General features: G+C 40.5%; 1 protein-coding gene across 7 annotated transcripts in view; it reads right to left on the bottom strand.

Moving 5' to 3' along the window:
• HIVEP1 (HIVEP zinc finger 1) overlaps positions 1 to 18,496 on the bottom strand; it is a 130,489-nt gene that overhangs the window by 19,838 nt on the left and 92,155 nt on the right. For all 7 annotated transcript variants that reach the window (XM_052772690.1, XM_052772775.1, XM_052772338.1 and 4 more), the window contains 4 exons: positions 12,209 to 18,156; positions 5,542 to 5,675; positions 3,990 to 4,165; positions 1,831 to 1,935 (listed from right to left, as the gene is read on the bottom strand). In XM_052772690.1, the coding sequence (XP_052628650.1) occupies positions 1,831 to 1,935; positions 3,990 to 4,165; positions 5,542 to 5,675; positions 12,209 to 18,156 (6,363 nt within the window). The remainder of the gene's footprint in view (positions 1 to 1,830; positions 1,936 to 3,989; positions 4,166 to 5,541; positions 5,676 to 12,208; positions 18,157 to 18,496) is intronic.

Genomic DNA, 18,496 nt, shown 5'->3' on the forward strand with positions numbered 1-18,496 from the left:
AGAAAGAAGTGCTACCTGCTCCATTCTGAAAAATAAAATAAAAAACCCCCAAAACATTGCAGTCTCAAAATTTCTGGAAGAATTTCATGGATTATGTAGCAAATCCTCTTGAATGTTTGTCTTGCTTTTTTCCCCAAAATAGAGTATTTATTTTATTAATTACTGTGCTGAAACAAAGAATGTATTTGAGGGAATATATAATATATTTATACTATGTTTACAGACACCTGTACGTGGTATGTAAGAAGAGAATCTCTCTCTCTCAACTAAACAGTCTTAGAGCAAAAAAAAAGCAATCTTTCAACAAATGTCTGAAATGGCTTACTTCTACCAGCTGTTACTGATAATTCTGTTAACATTTGAAACATTTCCCATTATATTATAACCATAAATGCAGTTTTTAATGTATGCAATTGGGAATATCAGTTTATCAATCAATAAAATGTCTTCAGTTCCTATTACGTGGAAATACCTGTTCAGCTGTAGTTTATAAAACTAAATAAAATGTCAAAAGCTACAGAACACTGCTTAAAAAAAGTTGCAACGATTTTTCTGTCGCATAAAGGCTGAAAACGTTAACGAAAACTGTTTCTCTGTGAGAAAAGGACAGTAATTTGTACTGCTGCTTATCTTCTGTTATTTATTTGGTACCTCAAATTGCAAAGGGGGACATGTTTTTAGCTTACCAAAAAGGAATATATCGAAGAATGCCAAAAAAGGGAAAATGCAGGTTTCTTTGTACCTAGCGCAATACTGAATCATACCAGCTGAGTCATATTCCCAGCATTATTTAGAATTAGATTCAAGCTGATTCGCTTATTCTGCTAGCGGTTGTCATATGGGAGCAAGTGCATTCATCTTTCTTGCCCTTTACTGTTTAAATAAAGATCCCCACTGCTTTCTTTTCTCAAAATCTCATCCGCGATCTAATAAACTATTCCACTGAAAGAAGAAAAATACAACAAGGCAAGGCAACACGACTCGTGTCTGCTGAGAAACGGGAAGAAGGAGAAAATGCCACCACTGCACTGGACATGCCGAGATCTGAAGCAGTCCTAATGCACAATCCTGTTCCCCATCTCGCTGCATCTGGTGCAGCAACATCTTTCTTATCATGCTGAGCAAAACCCACACGAACCAGTCTGGCCCTCTTTGACTGTCCTCAATCTCAGCTCCTCTTCAGCGGAGCCATCACAGGATGTGGGAAGTGCAGAATTCCAATTATTAGCAAATACATTCATTTTTGATAACACTCTCATCACTAATGAAGAAGTAGAACAGGTCAAGATGAATGATGTTCAGAATTTCTAAATGATCTCTATCTGCTGATTTATGTCCAGTTATTTGTGAAGGAGGACAGAACTCTACACTGGAAGATGATTAGCCTCCTTGCAAAGCACTCAGCAACATATTTGTGATTCGGGTGACATGTTAGTGATGTAGTTTTTATGAAATGAGCATCTCAAAACTTTGACAATTTAATGCACAACTATTTTCAAAGAAACACTACATTTGACTACCTTTTTTTCTAGGAAAACAGCTGTTTTTCTGGTATTTTCAGTCCTGTCATATTTATCTGTGAAACTGATAAAGTTTAACTGCATAACACTTTGTGTTATGCAGCAATTTATCTTTAGCATATGCTTGTCATTTCTTCTGGTGAAAGTTTTTCCAGTATTTCTTGCTCCCTTGGACTAGCTTCTAAGATTTTTATCTCTCTATCTGTTCCCTGTACAAGAATTTAAAAGCTTTGGAAAAGAAAGGGTAAGAAACTGGGATGACAAAATAAATACAAAAATGCACTAAAGAAAGAAGATTTTAATTTCTTACCAAATTCTTCTTCTCCATCCTGGTCATCTATTAAGCCTACTGAGACTCCCAAATCCATGCATTTCTTGCTATGTGCCTTTGACTTCATATGTTTTGTTAAATTTCCTTAAAAAAAAAAAAAAAAAAGAGAAAAATTAACTGCTCTGTGACTATACAAATGTATACAAATATATGCTCAAAATGTCTGTATCTTATTCAGCTACATTTATAACCACCTGTATAATTTGATTTCACACTTGATAGAACCTTACCCCTCAATGCAAGCTGTCAAGGGCTGTAGCAGATTCACCATCCTGAATGCTACTAGCTCTCTGGCTACATTTCATGAAGTTCTCTATTGAGATAAAATAGGATGGAAACCCTAGATGATGATGTATTTTGCATTGGTGTAAAAGATCCCTCATTTGTTTATGGCAAAGTATAAAAAAGGCTGATTCAGCCTTCAAAGTCATGTTGACAGAAAACTATTATGTGAAACTAAAGTTCATATCTTGCAGCTCTTTTAGTATTTGATGGATTCTATTTTTAGTGTAATCATTTGCACTGCTGACCAAAACAAACAGATTAATTTTATTCAAAATCAGAGCATGAACATGTTTGATCTGAATCTCAAAAGTGAATGCATAACTGCTGAGAGGCCCCACAGGCTGCTCTCCCCTTCTCCTTTGAAAAGAAAATATAGTGAATATCATCAAGAAAAGGTTATGAGTAGATCAGAGATCTGTAAATGACGACATTTGTGCAAGGTATGTTATTATACGTAACTGCTCACTTTATACTTACACTTCCTATTGTCTCTCAAAAACCTGTTTCTTTCAGGTATTTCAACAGGAGAAATTACAGTGGGTGAAATGGTGACTCTTCTATGTTTATGGAGTACTTTACTCCTACTTTGAAATGAAGGTAGTAATTCACCCCAAATTCTGAAATAATTGTTATGAAGCTATATGACTATATTGTCTCACAAATAGCAAATCTCCCAGCTTTCCATCCCGCACGAAGTTACTGGCTATGCTGTCCTGTCATGAAGGGTGGTTTACCAAACGTCAAGCACCCAACTGTGTGACTGACTCTGCCAGCAGCAATGGCAACAGCCGGGCATAGCAACTGCAGAAGAGGAGCGGATACAAGTGTCTGCTGTAACTGAAACTAGGGAGAATTCCAAATGGGCAGAACTTAGTTACTTGAACTTGGCCAGCGTGCCTACTCTGCAAAAACCATAATCGGAATTTATTGGGTTCACACTGGCATTTCATCTTAAAGGCAACGTGATGACCCAGTGTGTCAGGATGCAGAGAGAGGTTTTGACAAACCTAAAGACTATCCATCCCACTTTCTCAGCACTGGGTTATTTCTTGGAAGTTTTCCACCCAACTGCTGAGTAGTCTCAAACCCACTAAAAATACAAATGTTTCTGAGGTTACAGCTGGGGGGGATTATTGCTAAATGATGTTCAAAGCCAAGAAAAATTTTACCGCTTAGAATTTTTTCAGCGAAAGTATTTTGGCTGTGAACTTCTCTTGTCTCTTTCACTTATTTTGAGTCCTGGATCTACCACTGTTTAATATACCGCCTGCTTAAACTAGGATGCATTTAAACATCTGATGTAAGTAGGATTTAAAAAGTAGGCGTCCATCTTTGGGTCTTTGAAAGTCAAGTGCAAAGTGAACCTTGTCCTTCAAGGGTATAAAAAACATTTTAATATAGTAATTTAATAAAGGCCAATTTCTTTCCTAGAGCAATTAGTTGAGTGCCAATAGGAGTATGATATATGTCAATGTCATACCTCCAAAAGGTCACCACTAGAACTTAAAATTCTGTGTTCCCATCCCCATCTAGTATGAGCAGCTACCCAGCTCACTTGTCTTCACCTAACTGTCATCATACTCCCATATGATTTCCCTCTTCCACTCTAATTTCTCACCCACTGTGACATGCCATACAGCTCATTCATATAAAGATGTGATTATCTGAATAAACATAAAGAAGAAAAAGGAAAAGGAGGAAAGCAGAAACTGCAAATATTTGAAGCATTAGACAATAAAACTTTACAGAGGCAACTTCTTCAGCTTATGAACAGCCAAATGTGAGAAGAAAAGAATTATACTTTAAAGTAGAAAGAAAAAAGGGTAAAAATGTACACAGAAAAGTACCCCTACCTTTAGTTTTGAAGGAAAAGTTGCAGTAATTGCAGTGGTAAGGACGGACATCTGTATGTGTGCGAATATGCTTCTTCAGCATGCTGGGTTTCTTGCAACGTATTCCACATTCTTCACAGATATACTTCCCTCTCCCTCTCCCTCGAACATACACATAGTCTTCATTTGACTTGTACCTAGTAACGGTGCCATAACAGTAAGGCAATCAGTTGTAATGGGAAAATTATTCTAGTTAGAAACCCTAATCTACCAGAATTTTAAAAATAATATAACAGATGAAAATGAATGACTGACAAAACCAATCATGCTCTTTTTCTGCTCAACTTCTGCATTTATTTGTTAAACTCATATCTAGATTTTTCACTAGGTAATCATGGACTTGTTTAGGAATAACGGCATATCTTTTTTAATAAAGGTACCGTTTGACACTAAGCATTTAAAGATATCAAATTTCCTCTTTGCAACACAGGAACATACTTTTTTAAAGTGTCAGTTCTTGGAAGCAGGTTTGGGCACCATGAGGAAGCTTTGAAAGAGCATCTTTGAGGCTCTGCATTGGATGCAGAAAAGGAACAACATTAGTTACAACAATGGGAAAGTCTTTAAGAATCCCTATCAATGTGCTCTGGACTCAGCCTACTGGGACTGTCTCTAGATGGAAAAAGTCAAATCAGATTCAATTACACCCTTCATATCTCTGCTCAAGGATGCCAAAGTTTGCGCTTAGCTTTTTTTGACCTGCTCCCTGCAACGTTTGGATCTCAGCAGAGACATGTAGCAATGTTTTACCTGGGCAGCTGGTAATGGCTTAACTGCTGGCCTAGACTGGATTCAAACTGGGAACTAGTAAATGGAAAGCCCTAGAGCCCACCACCAATTATGAGAATAATAAAATATGCACCATTTGTGCTCAAAATTTTTGGAAGTATCATTGGCACTTTTCTACTAAAAAAATCTGTTTTATAAGGATGTTGTACATGGCACAACACTGTGGCTAAAGCAACTGTTATTCATATCAGGCAACCGATTTAAAGTATTACAGTGCATGGATGACGGCTCTCAGTAAGTGTTTCCATGGCACTTCTCAAATCAGGAGTTCTCCAGCCTGTGTATGCCACAGCGAACTGCCAGACAGAGCCTGTACTGCAGTCTGCTGCTTAGCCCCTGGACTATATCCTCTCCGGCTACAGTTATACAACCTTATTGCAGAATAGGTATTATTTATCATGTAAGAGAAATATAGGAAAAAGAATTTACATCTATGGCTGTATCTAGCTGCCTTTACTGCTGATTAATGTTTGTCCTTTGGAAAAAAAAAAAGTATTGCACTGCCTACTGTTCTTTATTTCATTACCCCCCTTGTAACTCTCAGGGCTCCATGCTTCTGATGACTTTCCATTTTTCTTGGAAACATAAACCAACATCCACAGACCACAGTATGGGAACTGTTATTTAAAATAAATCAAACAGGAAGCAACATCTCTGCAAAGTCTAGAATCAAGGAAAAAATATCTTCCCAACGATATCTAATATATGAAGTTACAACACTTGCCCTCCATCAAATATTTTAACTCTTCTTGGTTCAGTTTTGATAAAGGAATTTTCTTTATCGTGCTCAGTGCTTGATTCAGAGTTTTCCTTATTGCTGAATTCAGTTGCAGCCATTTTTTTTCTATTTAATGCTCGCTGAAAGAAAATGAGATATGCATATCATTAAAATTAGTATCTTTCATATGCCATTCAAAGCTGTAAGTTACGATGAATAAAAGCGTCAGAAAAGCCACAATTATAGTAACTGATTTTTAAAAAATGTTAAGATACACGAAACAACAAAAATCTTTTGCTAAACTTCTTCTCTACTATGCATTGACTATTTGTGGACTGGTAAATCTACATGGAGATTATGGCACTGTAGGAAACCAGGAATGTTTTGAATCTGCGGTAGGAGATGCCTCCTTCTTCTTCTGGGAAGGTGAAGGTGATGTTTTTTAGCTCACAGATAGCCTTCTACAGAGAAAAGATGCTTACAATCAAACCCGACTGCTTCCTGAACGGCTACAGCTTCGCTCCTCTGCCCTCGACGCAGCAACTGGACCACACAGACGGGGCTCTGCAGCTGCATGACACACTGTCCCCCCGCAATGCGGCAAAAAGGGGGAAACTTCAGCGCGCAACCAGTTACCCGTGCTTTCTCCCCACTGCTCAGGTCCTGACTGGTTTCAGCAGCACATTCCCCAGCTCTGGCCCAGGGGCAGGGGCAGAAGGGCCCCCCTGACTGACCGCCCTCCATCCCACGGCCGCGGGTCCCGGGTCTCGCCCGCCACGCCACGACCCAGCGCTGCCTCGCGGCTGGCGGGGCTGCTTTCCAGCGGCACAGCAAAGAGGAGAAGGGTGGGAAGGAGGGGTGTACCAAGGGAAGATACTAACAGGTAACATTCCTGATTGCTAGGATTTTTCGAAAAATATACCTGTCTTGGTGTGGAAATCGACTGTTCCCAATTTGCTGAGGTTATTAACAGAGGCTCCGGAACACTTCCAAAGCAGGACTCCACACTTAATTCCCACTGCCAGACCAAATTACAATAAAAAGTGTACCAGTTGTCTAGCAGAACAAAAATACATTTCTCCATTTCCCCTGATTATTAAGTAAGGAACTTTTTTTTCTTTCTTTTTTTTTTTCTCTTCTTAAAGGAGGATGAGTGCCCCTAACATTTGCCAATTAAAATCTACTCCTTCCAAGTCTAGGATATTTATAAAATGGGCAACAATGAAGGAATGATCCAACTAGCCAGCAATTATTACTGCTGTATTTATAAACTGTTCTACCCACGTAGCTGGCACACTTACCACATTTGCTCATATTGATAAGTGAATAAAATGATGAGAGAAAAAAAAAAAAGTCTGGCCTTATGTTTTCTACTCATTATAAAATTTAATGCTGTAAGCTTGCGAATTCTTGGCAAGGGGAATAACTTCACTGGCTGACTTAAAATGACTGATGAATTACACTGGTCTACATATATTGAAGGGTGACATAATTCTGGCAGCCGGTCCCTGCCCATAGTCCTCCATGCAGTCTCAGCCACCACCTTGACTTCCCACCTGATGCGGAATGTGGCTGATGAGCAATTAACACGGATCAGAGGAAAAGCATCTTCCTATTCAATTCAAAGTCCTATGAATCCGCACAGGCTGCAAGTACTACTCCAATCTGTATGCCTTCATGCAGCCCTCTGATTGATTTGGGCTGGATTTTCAAATATCTGAGCAGTTCCACCAAAGCACACATGACAACTCTGCCTGTGTGTAGGAAGAAAGAAATTTCACCCTGCATGTTTTAACAGCATTCATACAAGGCGAAAGGAGATGTTCTGGATGAGAAATATCAGCAATGGAGCCTACCCCAGTAATTGCAACTCAGCCATGCTGTAGTTCCTATACACTACCTGGCACACGAATTGCTTTTGTTTCCAGTACAAACAAAGAGTAACAAGGTGACATTTGTAATTTAACAAGAAAAGAGTAGTGGAAAATACAGAATAGATACAATAAACCCAATACCACATAAATACTCCCAGCAGCTGGAATAACGCAATCTTTAAGTGCCTGATCTTTCAATCCTAAATACTAAGTGTTCTTTCCAGATTTAATTTTCAAGAATGAAAAGGCAAAGGAAAAAGAAAGATTCCAGAAGTATTTGGCCCACGTTGTTACGCAAACTACGGCGAAACAGCGTTACAATAAGTTGTATACCCACAAAAGCACCCAGAGTGCAAAAACTAACACAAGGCCAAATATCTCTGGATTCTCCCCCCCCCCCTTTTTTTTTTAAATACACTTGTTTATTTACAGACATAAAATAGCCTAACATAGGTGTTCAAATTACTATTCACCTCCCACTGATGTACTTTAATTTACTGGTTATATGCTATTTTAGCAGTTGTTTCAGTGTCTTAAACGTGCAAAAGGCTGCGATCACAGAGACGCTCTAACAGAAACACTGAGTTTCTGTCACAGAAACGCTCACCGACAACGAAAAAAGCAGTCTTTTTAGTTTTCATGAAAAATTCCAAATTGATGCTGAAGAAGACTTGGGTCCGCTGTGTATTTTAAAGAGCAGCCAGTCTCTAAGGAGCACGGGTTTCTTGTGTGGAAATCCTTTAACGTACCTCACCTAAAATCCCCCCAACCCCCACACGTACTAGTGGAAAGGGTAGAAAAACGGCAGTGCTGTAAAATGTTCCTCTCCATGATTACTTATGCCTTCCGTTTCTAACACAGTCTTCTCCCTCTTCTCCCATAGAGACAAGGACCATGATTCATTTCTACTTTACTCGTTTTGCTCCAATTTAACTCCACTGTCTTCAATTACTGGTATAAAACTGGAAAAAACCTGCTCTTAGGGCTGCCCAGAGACCACAGTTCAATAGATACTTCTGGTACTTTACAACATCCCTTGGAAAAAAAACATGCTTGCAGCCTGAATCATGAAAGTTATAAATTTCAGATTAGAATATTCATTAAACATTTTTCCCATTGGCACATAGCCACTTGAGGAAAATGTTTTTAATATCTTTAAACTTTTACTAGTTTACACATAAAAATCTTCTGCATTTAACTACTTTCCAGTGGTGAGCTGGACTGTTGTGGCACATCATCCAAGAAAGGAAAGCTTTCCAGTCAGGAGAAACTTTCCATTATTCTTCAGCCTATTCTTGCCTGAAAATCTTCACCCTGGAATACTGCACACATTACTGATTCACTTTAGAGAGGGGAGCCAAGATCAATGCGGGGGCTTGAGAAAGGGCTCCTGATACACCACCAATGACTTCAGGTGAGGAAAACTGGTGAAAAGTAATAATAACTAGAACAATATAAAATAAAAACAGCAGGGAGATAAAATAAGCCCTTTCCATGCAGGTGAACCTCCTGTTACATTTTAACGTGCTGTACTCATTCCAGGAGCTTCTTTCACAATAACATTTTATGGTTTGTTCTCTGAATCACTGGAACGTGGCAACTTCACCTATTGCCTCTGAGCGGTGAATTGTGAAGAGCAAACAAAGTCCCGGGGTTCCTTATTGTTTGCATTTTGTTCACATGTCTCTTCATTTCCCACAGCATCTATTGTTGAAAGAATTGCCTTTTCTGTGACAGTGATTAGTAGCGGTTATGCAGCAGCATGAGATCTCTGTAAACACAACTTAGTTCTGGGGGCAAACCCAGGAACAGTTCAGCAAGTCGCTTTATCTTAGTGAGAAGATCAGCAGTTAAAGCCCCACGAGCAGAATATGCCAAATGACTCTGGAAAGGGCTACGACTGTGAGAGAGGAGGTGAGGCATAACAGTGCTGCATTTTTATTATTATTTATAAATTGCTTTATAGTAGCACTTAAAGCTCTCCGTCAGGTCAGGGTTAAAATGTGCAAACCACTTCAGCAAACATAACCCCCAGAGACTTGCAACCTAAACTGTGGTTCCCGAAAGGAACTCAGGACCCCGCCAAGCTTTTAAGCAGGAAATCAATCACTTTTTTTTTTTTTTTTGAGAATTATTTGCTAATCTGTTTGTTGGCTTTGGTTTTTTTTTTAATGTAACATTAATTTCCAAAAGGACCCCCAACATTTTCCATCCTCAGGCTCAACCAGAAAAAACCGTAGTATTACTGGGCCTGAACTGAATGAGAAACCGAATTCAGTTTTTGCTTTCTTTAAACATGGCTTCTGCGAGGAAGTTTCCAAGTTGGCATCAGCTATTCCATTACCAGGTCTAACTGGAGACTGGTAATACAGCAGTATATTGTAACAGCATCATCATCATCCTGGAAAGCAGCTGAAATCCTGCTGCCTGAGTCATTAGAAGGGAAAGCAGACAAACTTTGGAGGTGTTAGGTCATAGTACCTATCAGGTCTTTGAAATTTTTAATTTCTGCCATCCTGTACCTTGCTCGTACAATCTGAGATGCCAATTAAACTTTAATTGGTGCTTTCTCACTGCACTTTCTTCCTTCATAATGGCTCTGAGTAAAACCTGTAAATCACCCACAAGCAGAGCTTAAGAACTCTTCATTTTCACCATGCTCCTGCGCTTCATTCAAAACATCAGCAAGAAAGACTGAAGAAAGATTAGTAACTGTGGTTCTTTTGTGGCAGAAGCACTGTAAATGTACCTGACAGCTGCCTATTACAGCATTTAAGTACTCCTAGAGGGTTTAAAAAGGTGCTGTCAAAATATTTTTCAAAGTATTATTATCCATTATTTATATTCTAAACAGAATTTGTTTATACACAAAATTTGTTTGAGAGGCATACAGTAGCTTTGTTATCAGAGAATTTCTTCTGATACACTGTTCTTTAAAAATAAAACAATGGCATAACTGATGTGAGACTTGCCTTAGAAAGAATTGCTCAACTATGTACAATGAGAAAAGCTAAATCTTCAAATCCTTTCTTCTTTTTTTTTTTAATTTAGCACTATGTGAGTACAACATCTCATGAAGTGTGTGTACAAGGGGACAGGCTGAAAAAGGTAATACTAGTTTAAATGGAGGCAGCACGCTAATATGGAACCAACAATTCAATTCAGTTACAGCACTAACACAACTCAGCAGCCTGTATGTATTTTCTGCACGAAACTTTACAGATAAAGTTTTGACCTCCAGTATAAATGTTAGCAAAGTCTCCCACTGATTTCAGGAGGACCAGGTTTAACTCTAATGCTCTTTTGGCCTGAGGGGTTTCAGCATATCTTCTTGACTCCCCTTGTCATTCTGAAACTATTTCTTCCTCTTACAGAGAGTTTCTCACCTTATTGCTCTTTTCCCCACTGAGGACTTTGTATCTTAGCAAAACATTTAGCAAACACAGAAACATCCCAGGGTGACCTCTGACAGCAACAGTCTCTGTCACTCAAAATCCACAGAAATACATGTATTTTCCCAAGGCTGTCATATGCCTCCTCTAGAACAACTGCTGGCCCTGCGGACCCCAATTCCCCACCTGATGCCAAGAAAGTTTTGCTGATGGCAGACTGCAGGATTAGGGCAAGTTATGACTGCTTTTAATTCCCCCAGTAAAAGGTTTCTATGTCCTAGACAGCTCAAGGACTCTGCAGAAAGCGAGGTCCGTGGCTAACGCCCCGTTTTTGCCAGCTCCGAGGAGAAGTTTGGCATCAAACACACGGCGTACACAGGAAAGAGGAAAGGCGTGAAACCGTGCTGTACACCGAGGCTCTCTTCAGAAAGCTTTATGGTTTCACAAGATGGCACAATAAAAACTAGTACTGGATGCATTAAATAGATGCAGCCAGCTCTTGCCATACTATAGGGCAGAGAGGCACCTTTACCCATTCACAGAGGCAGCTCAATTACTAAGGAACGCCAAATCCAGTGCAAACCAGCACAGCTTTGGTCCCGTCCATAACAAAACCGTCCAGTGAGTGAAATCCTGATCACACATGTGCAACCCCAAGGCTGTTAAGGAAATAAAAAGTGACTACTTTGCTCTGCCACATGCGACTCCAGAATGACGTAGTATTTTACGTGGGTCACAAACATTGCCCGGAGTATATTTCATTGCACAAGATTTAACGTCATCTTTGGAGCCATATCGATCCAAGAAGTTGTCAGTGGTTTTATGGCAGCCGTAATTTTGTTTTAAACTTTGCTATTTTTGTCATTATTTCACACCACCGATTAACCTAGGTGGGAGAAAAGGAACTGGTACACTGCTCCTCTCACAGTTAGACGATCAGTGATGGTGAAAAATATTTTCATGGCGTATCCATGGACACCTGTTCAGGCTGAGCACTCTTTTATAACAGAAAATACCAGCTGATTTTTAAGGCAAAATATGCAATTATGATCTTAAATTAACCTGTTTTAAGCTAAAAGTGTTTAACAAATATTTATCTCAGAACGATTTTTGTTCTACCCTTTGCATTTAAAAAATAGCCAAACACATTCCTGACACAATAAACACTTCATATACAGATTTAAATCCAGGAACTAATTTCCATGAAAAGCAATAAATCCTTATGAACAGGTTTCTTAATGGAATTACTTAAGATCTTTTTAGCAGTTTGATCCAGCATAACTAAAATAAATAAGCACATCTATTATACATGTCAGGCATATTACATTCTCTAAAATATGAACAAGCATGATTTCCAAAGCAAATCCTCTGTAAATGATCAGCATACATCAAGCATAGCTAAAGTACCTTGGTTAAGCTGTTCTTCCACTTGCTTGAATAGACCAATACATCAGATCTGGGATGGCTAGTTCTTGCTTGAGTGTACAGCGGTTTTTCAACTTTTTGTTTTGAATTGAGGAGGGAGAGAGCTACCTTTGTTGACAAACCAAGTGGATTGGGATTGTTGGGACTAACGGTCCAGGTAGAATAGGCCGAGATTTTCTGATCGTTTTGCAGCAGATGCAATGGTTTTCTCTTCAGGAGATAACACCAGGTAAAACTCGTTGTGGTCTTGAGGCTTGGAAATGACAACCGCTGCACTTCTCCGGCATTCATCGCGGCCAATGTAGTTACAGACTTTGCTTGGCCCTGGCTATTGACGTGCTTGCTCTCATTACTGTTACTTGGGGACCTTCTTTCTTGACTGCTACTTACAGCCTTAAGAAGAGAACTCTGATTATTCACTGGAGACAATTCAGATGGTTTTCTAACTACAAACACCGGCGATGCTGAAGACTTACGGTCTTCAGATTCTGGCGATTCCTTCAGGGTTTCTGAACCCCCAGTGTCAGATGAATGATGGTCAGGCAACAGCAGGTCTGAAGTACTGGCTTTGCTGCTTTTTTCATGCAGTGCAACACCATCAGGATCTAAGAGGTGATTTTCAAGAGGCTCGGTGGTGCAAACCTGTCTTACCAAAACTGGTTTCTTTTGCTTACTAGTAGGGTCATTAGATCTAATGTTCAGTGAATGCAATGGTCTAGCATCTGTCATGCAGGCAGCTCCACTCTCATCTTTAACACGTTTTTGCTGTTTTTCCATGGCAATATCTAAACTGTTGGCTGGGGAAAGCATTCGTTTACTTGAAGCTGTAGCTTCTGGTTGAGGGAAGAGTCCGCTAACTGGCACTTTCTGAATAATATTCAAAGAGCTTGACAAAGGTGAATTTCTGGTTCCACTTTCTGGTTGTGAATTTTCAAATTCAAAGGAATTTGGCGAAGTCCTCTGATGATCTTTGTGAGATTTTGGCAGCTGAGTTTTGCCTTCAAGTGTTGGCACTGTCACAACATTTGTTTTGCAAACAGATTGATTTACCTGATCCTGAGTCACTAAAATGTGAGGAAGGGGTGTAACAGTTGCAAAGCCATAGGATGGCATACTGCTGTGAATACGGACAGGAACCACAAAAGGAGGAATCTGATGTATTTGACTGCTGCAGTTATTAGGGACAATTTGCTTTAGAGGAGGCACAGAGTATGGATTAGACATGTCAGACAGTTTAGCCTGCAATTCAAAGGAGGATGTATTCTGGTCTACCCCAACTTGACTTGGAACAGTCTGAGTTGATAAAGTATTTTTTACCATTTTAGAAGAGTATGGCTGACCTATATGTAACGTTTTAACTTGAAGCTGATACTTGGGAGCAAAACAATCCTTTTTTTCATCGGGATGACAAGAAAGCGCATATGTGCTCACTTGTTCCCCTTGGGCTGATGTTTTAGTGGATGTCTGGGAAGGCTGATGAGTTGAGGATGACTGTCCTTGATTATTCAACACGTGATCTAGAGGCTGCTGAACCGAAGACAGGCTAACAGGATTACAATTTTGAATTGCTGAGTGAGGCCTGGAGTGAGTCTGTGAATACTGGGTACTTGAAGGAAACTCCACTGAAGATTTGCCAGAGGTCTGCAGCCTGTGCAATGGCACTGTGGGCACATCTGTAGCGTGAGCTGTCTGAAACGAAGAAGTTGATTTAACTTGAGGCTGATGATTTTCTGGAGTAATATTTAAAGATATTTGTCTTACAAATGGCCCTCTCCTCCTTTCTAGCAGAGGCACATGTCCAGTAACTCCATTTGCAGATGACACTTTCGGAGCAGCTATCTCTACGAGTGGGGCAGGTTTTGATGGAGACACGCTTCCACAGTCGAACGACTTACTCCTGTAGTCCACAACCTCCATTGACGGCTGTGTGCAGCTGATTTGCTCCGAGGCAGCACGTCTCATTTCCCGGTAATGAGGTCCAGGCACAGCCAGTGCGTGCGAGCCAGTGGGAATCATGAGGAATTCAGATGACTTACTAACAGGCTCCACTTTGGAAGGGTTCTCAGCCTTCAAAGTTTCATCTTTATCGAGTGAAGCTGAGAAACTGGAGGCATGAGACAAGCTACTCTCCCGACTTAGGCTTCTGGAAAGTGTGGAGTCAACACTTGATTCGGCAGATGAATGCTCCATTTCAGCCAAGCGAATTCTTTTCTTCTTCGGTGGGAGCTTTTCTGTTGGCAATTTTGACAGTGTTTCACTGCGCTGTGGCCAATTAAACCTTTCTGTCTTTTCCTGATCACTGCACTGGTTTTCTTGGTCCCTGTCTGGTTCTTCTGTGACCAGTATTTCAGGAACCTGGATGTTATGCTGGCGAACAAGTCTTGACGGCTGAAGCGGGGCACCTCTCTCATTAGAAACTATTTGGCTTCCCTGAACTTCCCCTCTAGGTGCTTCAGACGACAGGGGTTGATGATGCTGGGGAGTTTTCAGATGAGAGTGTCTATCCTCTTGGATTACAATTGTATTCAAAGAGCGATGCTTTGCAACCTTGTTGGGCTCTTGAGAAGAAACTGGTGATACCCTTTCAAACGACTCCGATTTCTCAAATGAGCTATTTCTGCTCAGTGAATTGGTGTGCTGTATTACCGAAATGCCAGTCCCTTGTCTTTTCAACTCCACCTTTTCTTGCGCAGCTGAACCTGCCTGCTTTTCAATGAGCGGAGCCACCTTTGGATCAGTAGTCTGATCGGTGCCTCGAGCCACAAGCTGAATTTGGGAACTTTGAAGTAGAAGGCTGCTCGGCTGTTGTGATCCTACCACTGTTGTTGCGCTGTGTTTTGAGAGACTGGAAGAATTTGCTGGCTTGCTTTGGCCTTCTGTATTCTTTGATGGTATGCTCGTATCATTTTGCTGTGGGTCATCATCATCGCCAACACTTTTCATTTTCCTTCTCTTCCTTATCTGGGGTGTCTGCTCCCAGACACCAGTTGAAGTAGTGACTCTGTAGTGTAGAATTTGAGGCTGTGTACTGTTGGGAACAGTCTTATGCTCAGGCTCTCGGATTGCTGCTTTAGTTTTAGGTCCATGCAACTCTGAACAATAGAACTTCTTGTGGTTTTCATAATTTTCCAGTTTTCTATATCTGTTTCTGCAGGTTTCACACTCAAACATTGTTCCTCGCACCTGAGAGGACTTCTTTGTTTTGTCTAAATTTGACCCCTGTGCCAGGGACTTGCTCCTTTGCAATAAAGATTCATTTGATAAATTACACCCCAGATAACTTTCTTCTACAGATCGCACTGGTCCAAGAACTTGGCTTTCACCAGTAGAAGAATCTTCTATTGCTGCCTGTCTAACAAGGGTCCGAGGATGTCCACCTTGGTTCAGTGGAGTAGCAGGTCCCGATACAAAAACATCATCATATAAAGAGCCGATTTTATCATCAAATGACTGACTTCCTCGAAGGGGATGAGAGGGAGGTATTACATTTGGAGGTACTGCTGAGTAACTGGTAGTAGGCATGGAATTACTTCTTGTTATAGGTAAACAGTCAAGGGATGGTACAGAAAGAAGAAAAACTTGCTTTGATTTCTCAGTGGGTGTGAAAGGAGACTTTGGTATATCAGAGCTTGAGCTAGTTCTTCTTCCCATGGGCTTTAAATCAAACTGGAAAGAATCCTTAAATATGTAGGATTTTGGTGAATCTATGCTTCCTCTTCTCGAAAGAGATGTTCTTCTTGGTTTCACGCTATCTAACTGTTTGTCATCCACAACAGCTTCATTATCAGAAATTAACTTTGAGATACGCTCCTCAAGAGTTTTTGTTGCCATGGGAGGTCGCATTTGGCCAGAGAGAACCAGATTTTTTTCGGCACAAACAGTTTGTACCACTGATGCTACCACACCACTTGATCGTGGCACACAGGGCAGGTTTTTGTTCGGATCTTTCTCAGAGCTCAACAATCCTCTTATGAAAGGAGCTGGTGGGCTCATTGTTTGATCGGCACTTTCAGAACGAGAGAAATAACCAGAATCAGTACTACCTAAACTTCTAGGGCTCAAAAGACATTTTCCTTGCTGATCTTGGGAACCCTCAGTTGCCTGTTGTCTCTGGAGCTGAGCATGCACTGCTCCTACTGCAGATCCCAGCTGTTCCTCTAATACGCCCATTTCTGCTTTCTGATGTTGCTTTATGTCACTCTCCTTGAATGAGGCTGTATGTGTTAAATTTGACTGAAGAGTTGTCACTTTAAAATCTCCTTTTCTCTGTGCTGCAGCAAGCTCCGGTGCTGGTTCTGTTACTTTTGGGCTATCGGCCCTTAATGGAGAAACATTTACAGGATGAACTACTACTTTTGGTAAAGCTGCCCTTACTTGAGGTTCGGTATCATGTAATGAAGAGTCTCCTGGTATACAGTCTGGGTTGCTCAATGGAACAGGGCTTCCTTTCCGCAATGTTTCTGCACTCGAAATGACTTTCACTATTTGTGCAGGCTCCAGTTCTTGATCATCTTGTCTTTCATCAGCAGTGCCTTCATCTTCACTTTCACCGCTTTCTTCCACATCTGAATGAATGCTAAGTGCTTTGTCCGAGTCATGAGATAAGAAGAGGCCACCCGAATCTGGTTGTAGGACAAGTCCAAGTTTGATAGCATGTGCATGAGATTTTTTGTGCTTGTACAGATTGCTTTTGGTTTTAAATGAAAACCCACACGTCACACAAGGATATGGTCGCTCTCCAGTATGGGATCGGATGTGCTTCTGGAGAACACTGGGCTTGGCACAGGCCCGATTACAATACTCACAGACATATTTCCCTAGCTTTTTAGGCTTCTGGTCTTTCAAGAGGTTACATATTTGTTCTACACCATGGTTTACAACTGATGCTATCTGGGCTGAATTATACATGGGACCTATAGACAAGTGTGTTGAACTCGATGTGCTAATTGACAAAGGTGAAGACGAACTGGCTACTAACTGGTTTTGAGGAAAAACCTGAGTTACAGTGGAAGATGAGGTGTGAACGACAGACGAAGTTACTGCTATGCTGTATATCTGCTGGAGCTTGGGGTTTTCTTGACTCTGCTGTTGCACCAGCGATCTAGTGAAACTTGGACACATAACAACCTGGTGATTTTGTTGACTGGTTTTAGTAATAAGGTCTTGTGAATGAGAAACTGATTGGCCTTGTGCTTGTCCAGTCTTGGCTGTTGCTGCTACATGCACATTGTTTAACGTACACGGGTAATAGTGAGGTCCAGCTGCAAACTCATGCTGTGACAAAGCAGACTGATTTTGGATGCTCATTGTATTGGACGTGAGACTAGAAGAGGTGCTTACAGTTTTATTTGGTCTCAGTTTCTCTATCTGCATCCCGTAAGGGGGGCACTCTTGTGCTAAGGTGTTCAGTTCAGGCTCCATAGCTTTTAATAAGACATCGAATGCAGTACGTGTACATGGGGATGACGTACTGCAGTCAACAAAATTAATACATTCATTACTGTCAGTCTTTGTTTTACTTGATGAGGAGTTTGAGAGAGACTTCTTCTCTGGTGAGTTCAGTTGGTTTGCATCAGTATCCTCCACTGCCTGTTTACCCAAATCTAAGGACTGATGCGTCAATGAAAGCTTTGTCTGCACTGATGTCTCAGATTTGGTTGTTTCGACACTTATCTCACTACTAAGCGCTCCCCCATTTTGTTTGGTACATTGATTTCCATTTTGCACGGGTAGGTGATCCTGTGCATGTTCGGAGGCATCCGGAAGAGCTTTTAGTGGTGAAGGGTCTACATTTTGCTTAACCTTGGCTTCGGCAGGGCTTCTCAAAGGCGATTTTGGTATTTTTTTTAGGTGGTTTTCAGTCACAATCTTTTTTCTTTTCACACCCTTAATTGTATCTTGGGTTCCTCTAGTACCAGCATCGGCGATTTCTGTTAAAAGACAAAGAGAATTAAAAAAACCTGGATAATGCAGTATATTTTTATTTATACCATTTTCTCATCTCTAAGTTTCAACAGTAAGCCCTGGGGCAACAGGACTGTCCATCTCTCCAGCCTCCAGTATTTTTTTTAACAGTAAACATATCTTAGCAAACATCTCTTTTGCTTTCATCTATGAAGAGCAATGCTTTCTAACTGATGCTGTAAGACATTACAAAAGTAATTCACTATAGGAAAAGCTTCAAAGGAAATGTAAGAAAAGAAAGGCTACTGAAAGAATATTTTAGCATTTATAGCAACTCCTTTTCAGATAAAGTAAAAAGAAGCCTCT

This window comes from Harpia harpyja, chromosome 1, assembly GCF_026419915.1.
Source record: "Harpia harpyja isolate bHarHar1 chromosome 1, bHarHar1 primary haplotype, whole genome shotgun sequence".
Taxonomy (NCBI): Eukaryota; Metazoa; Chordata; class Aves; order Accipitriformes; family Accipitridae; genus Harpia; species Harpia harpyja.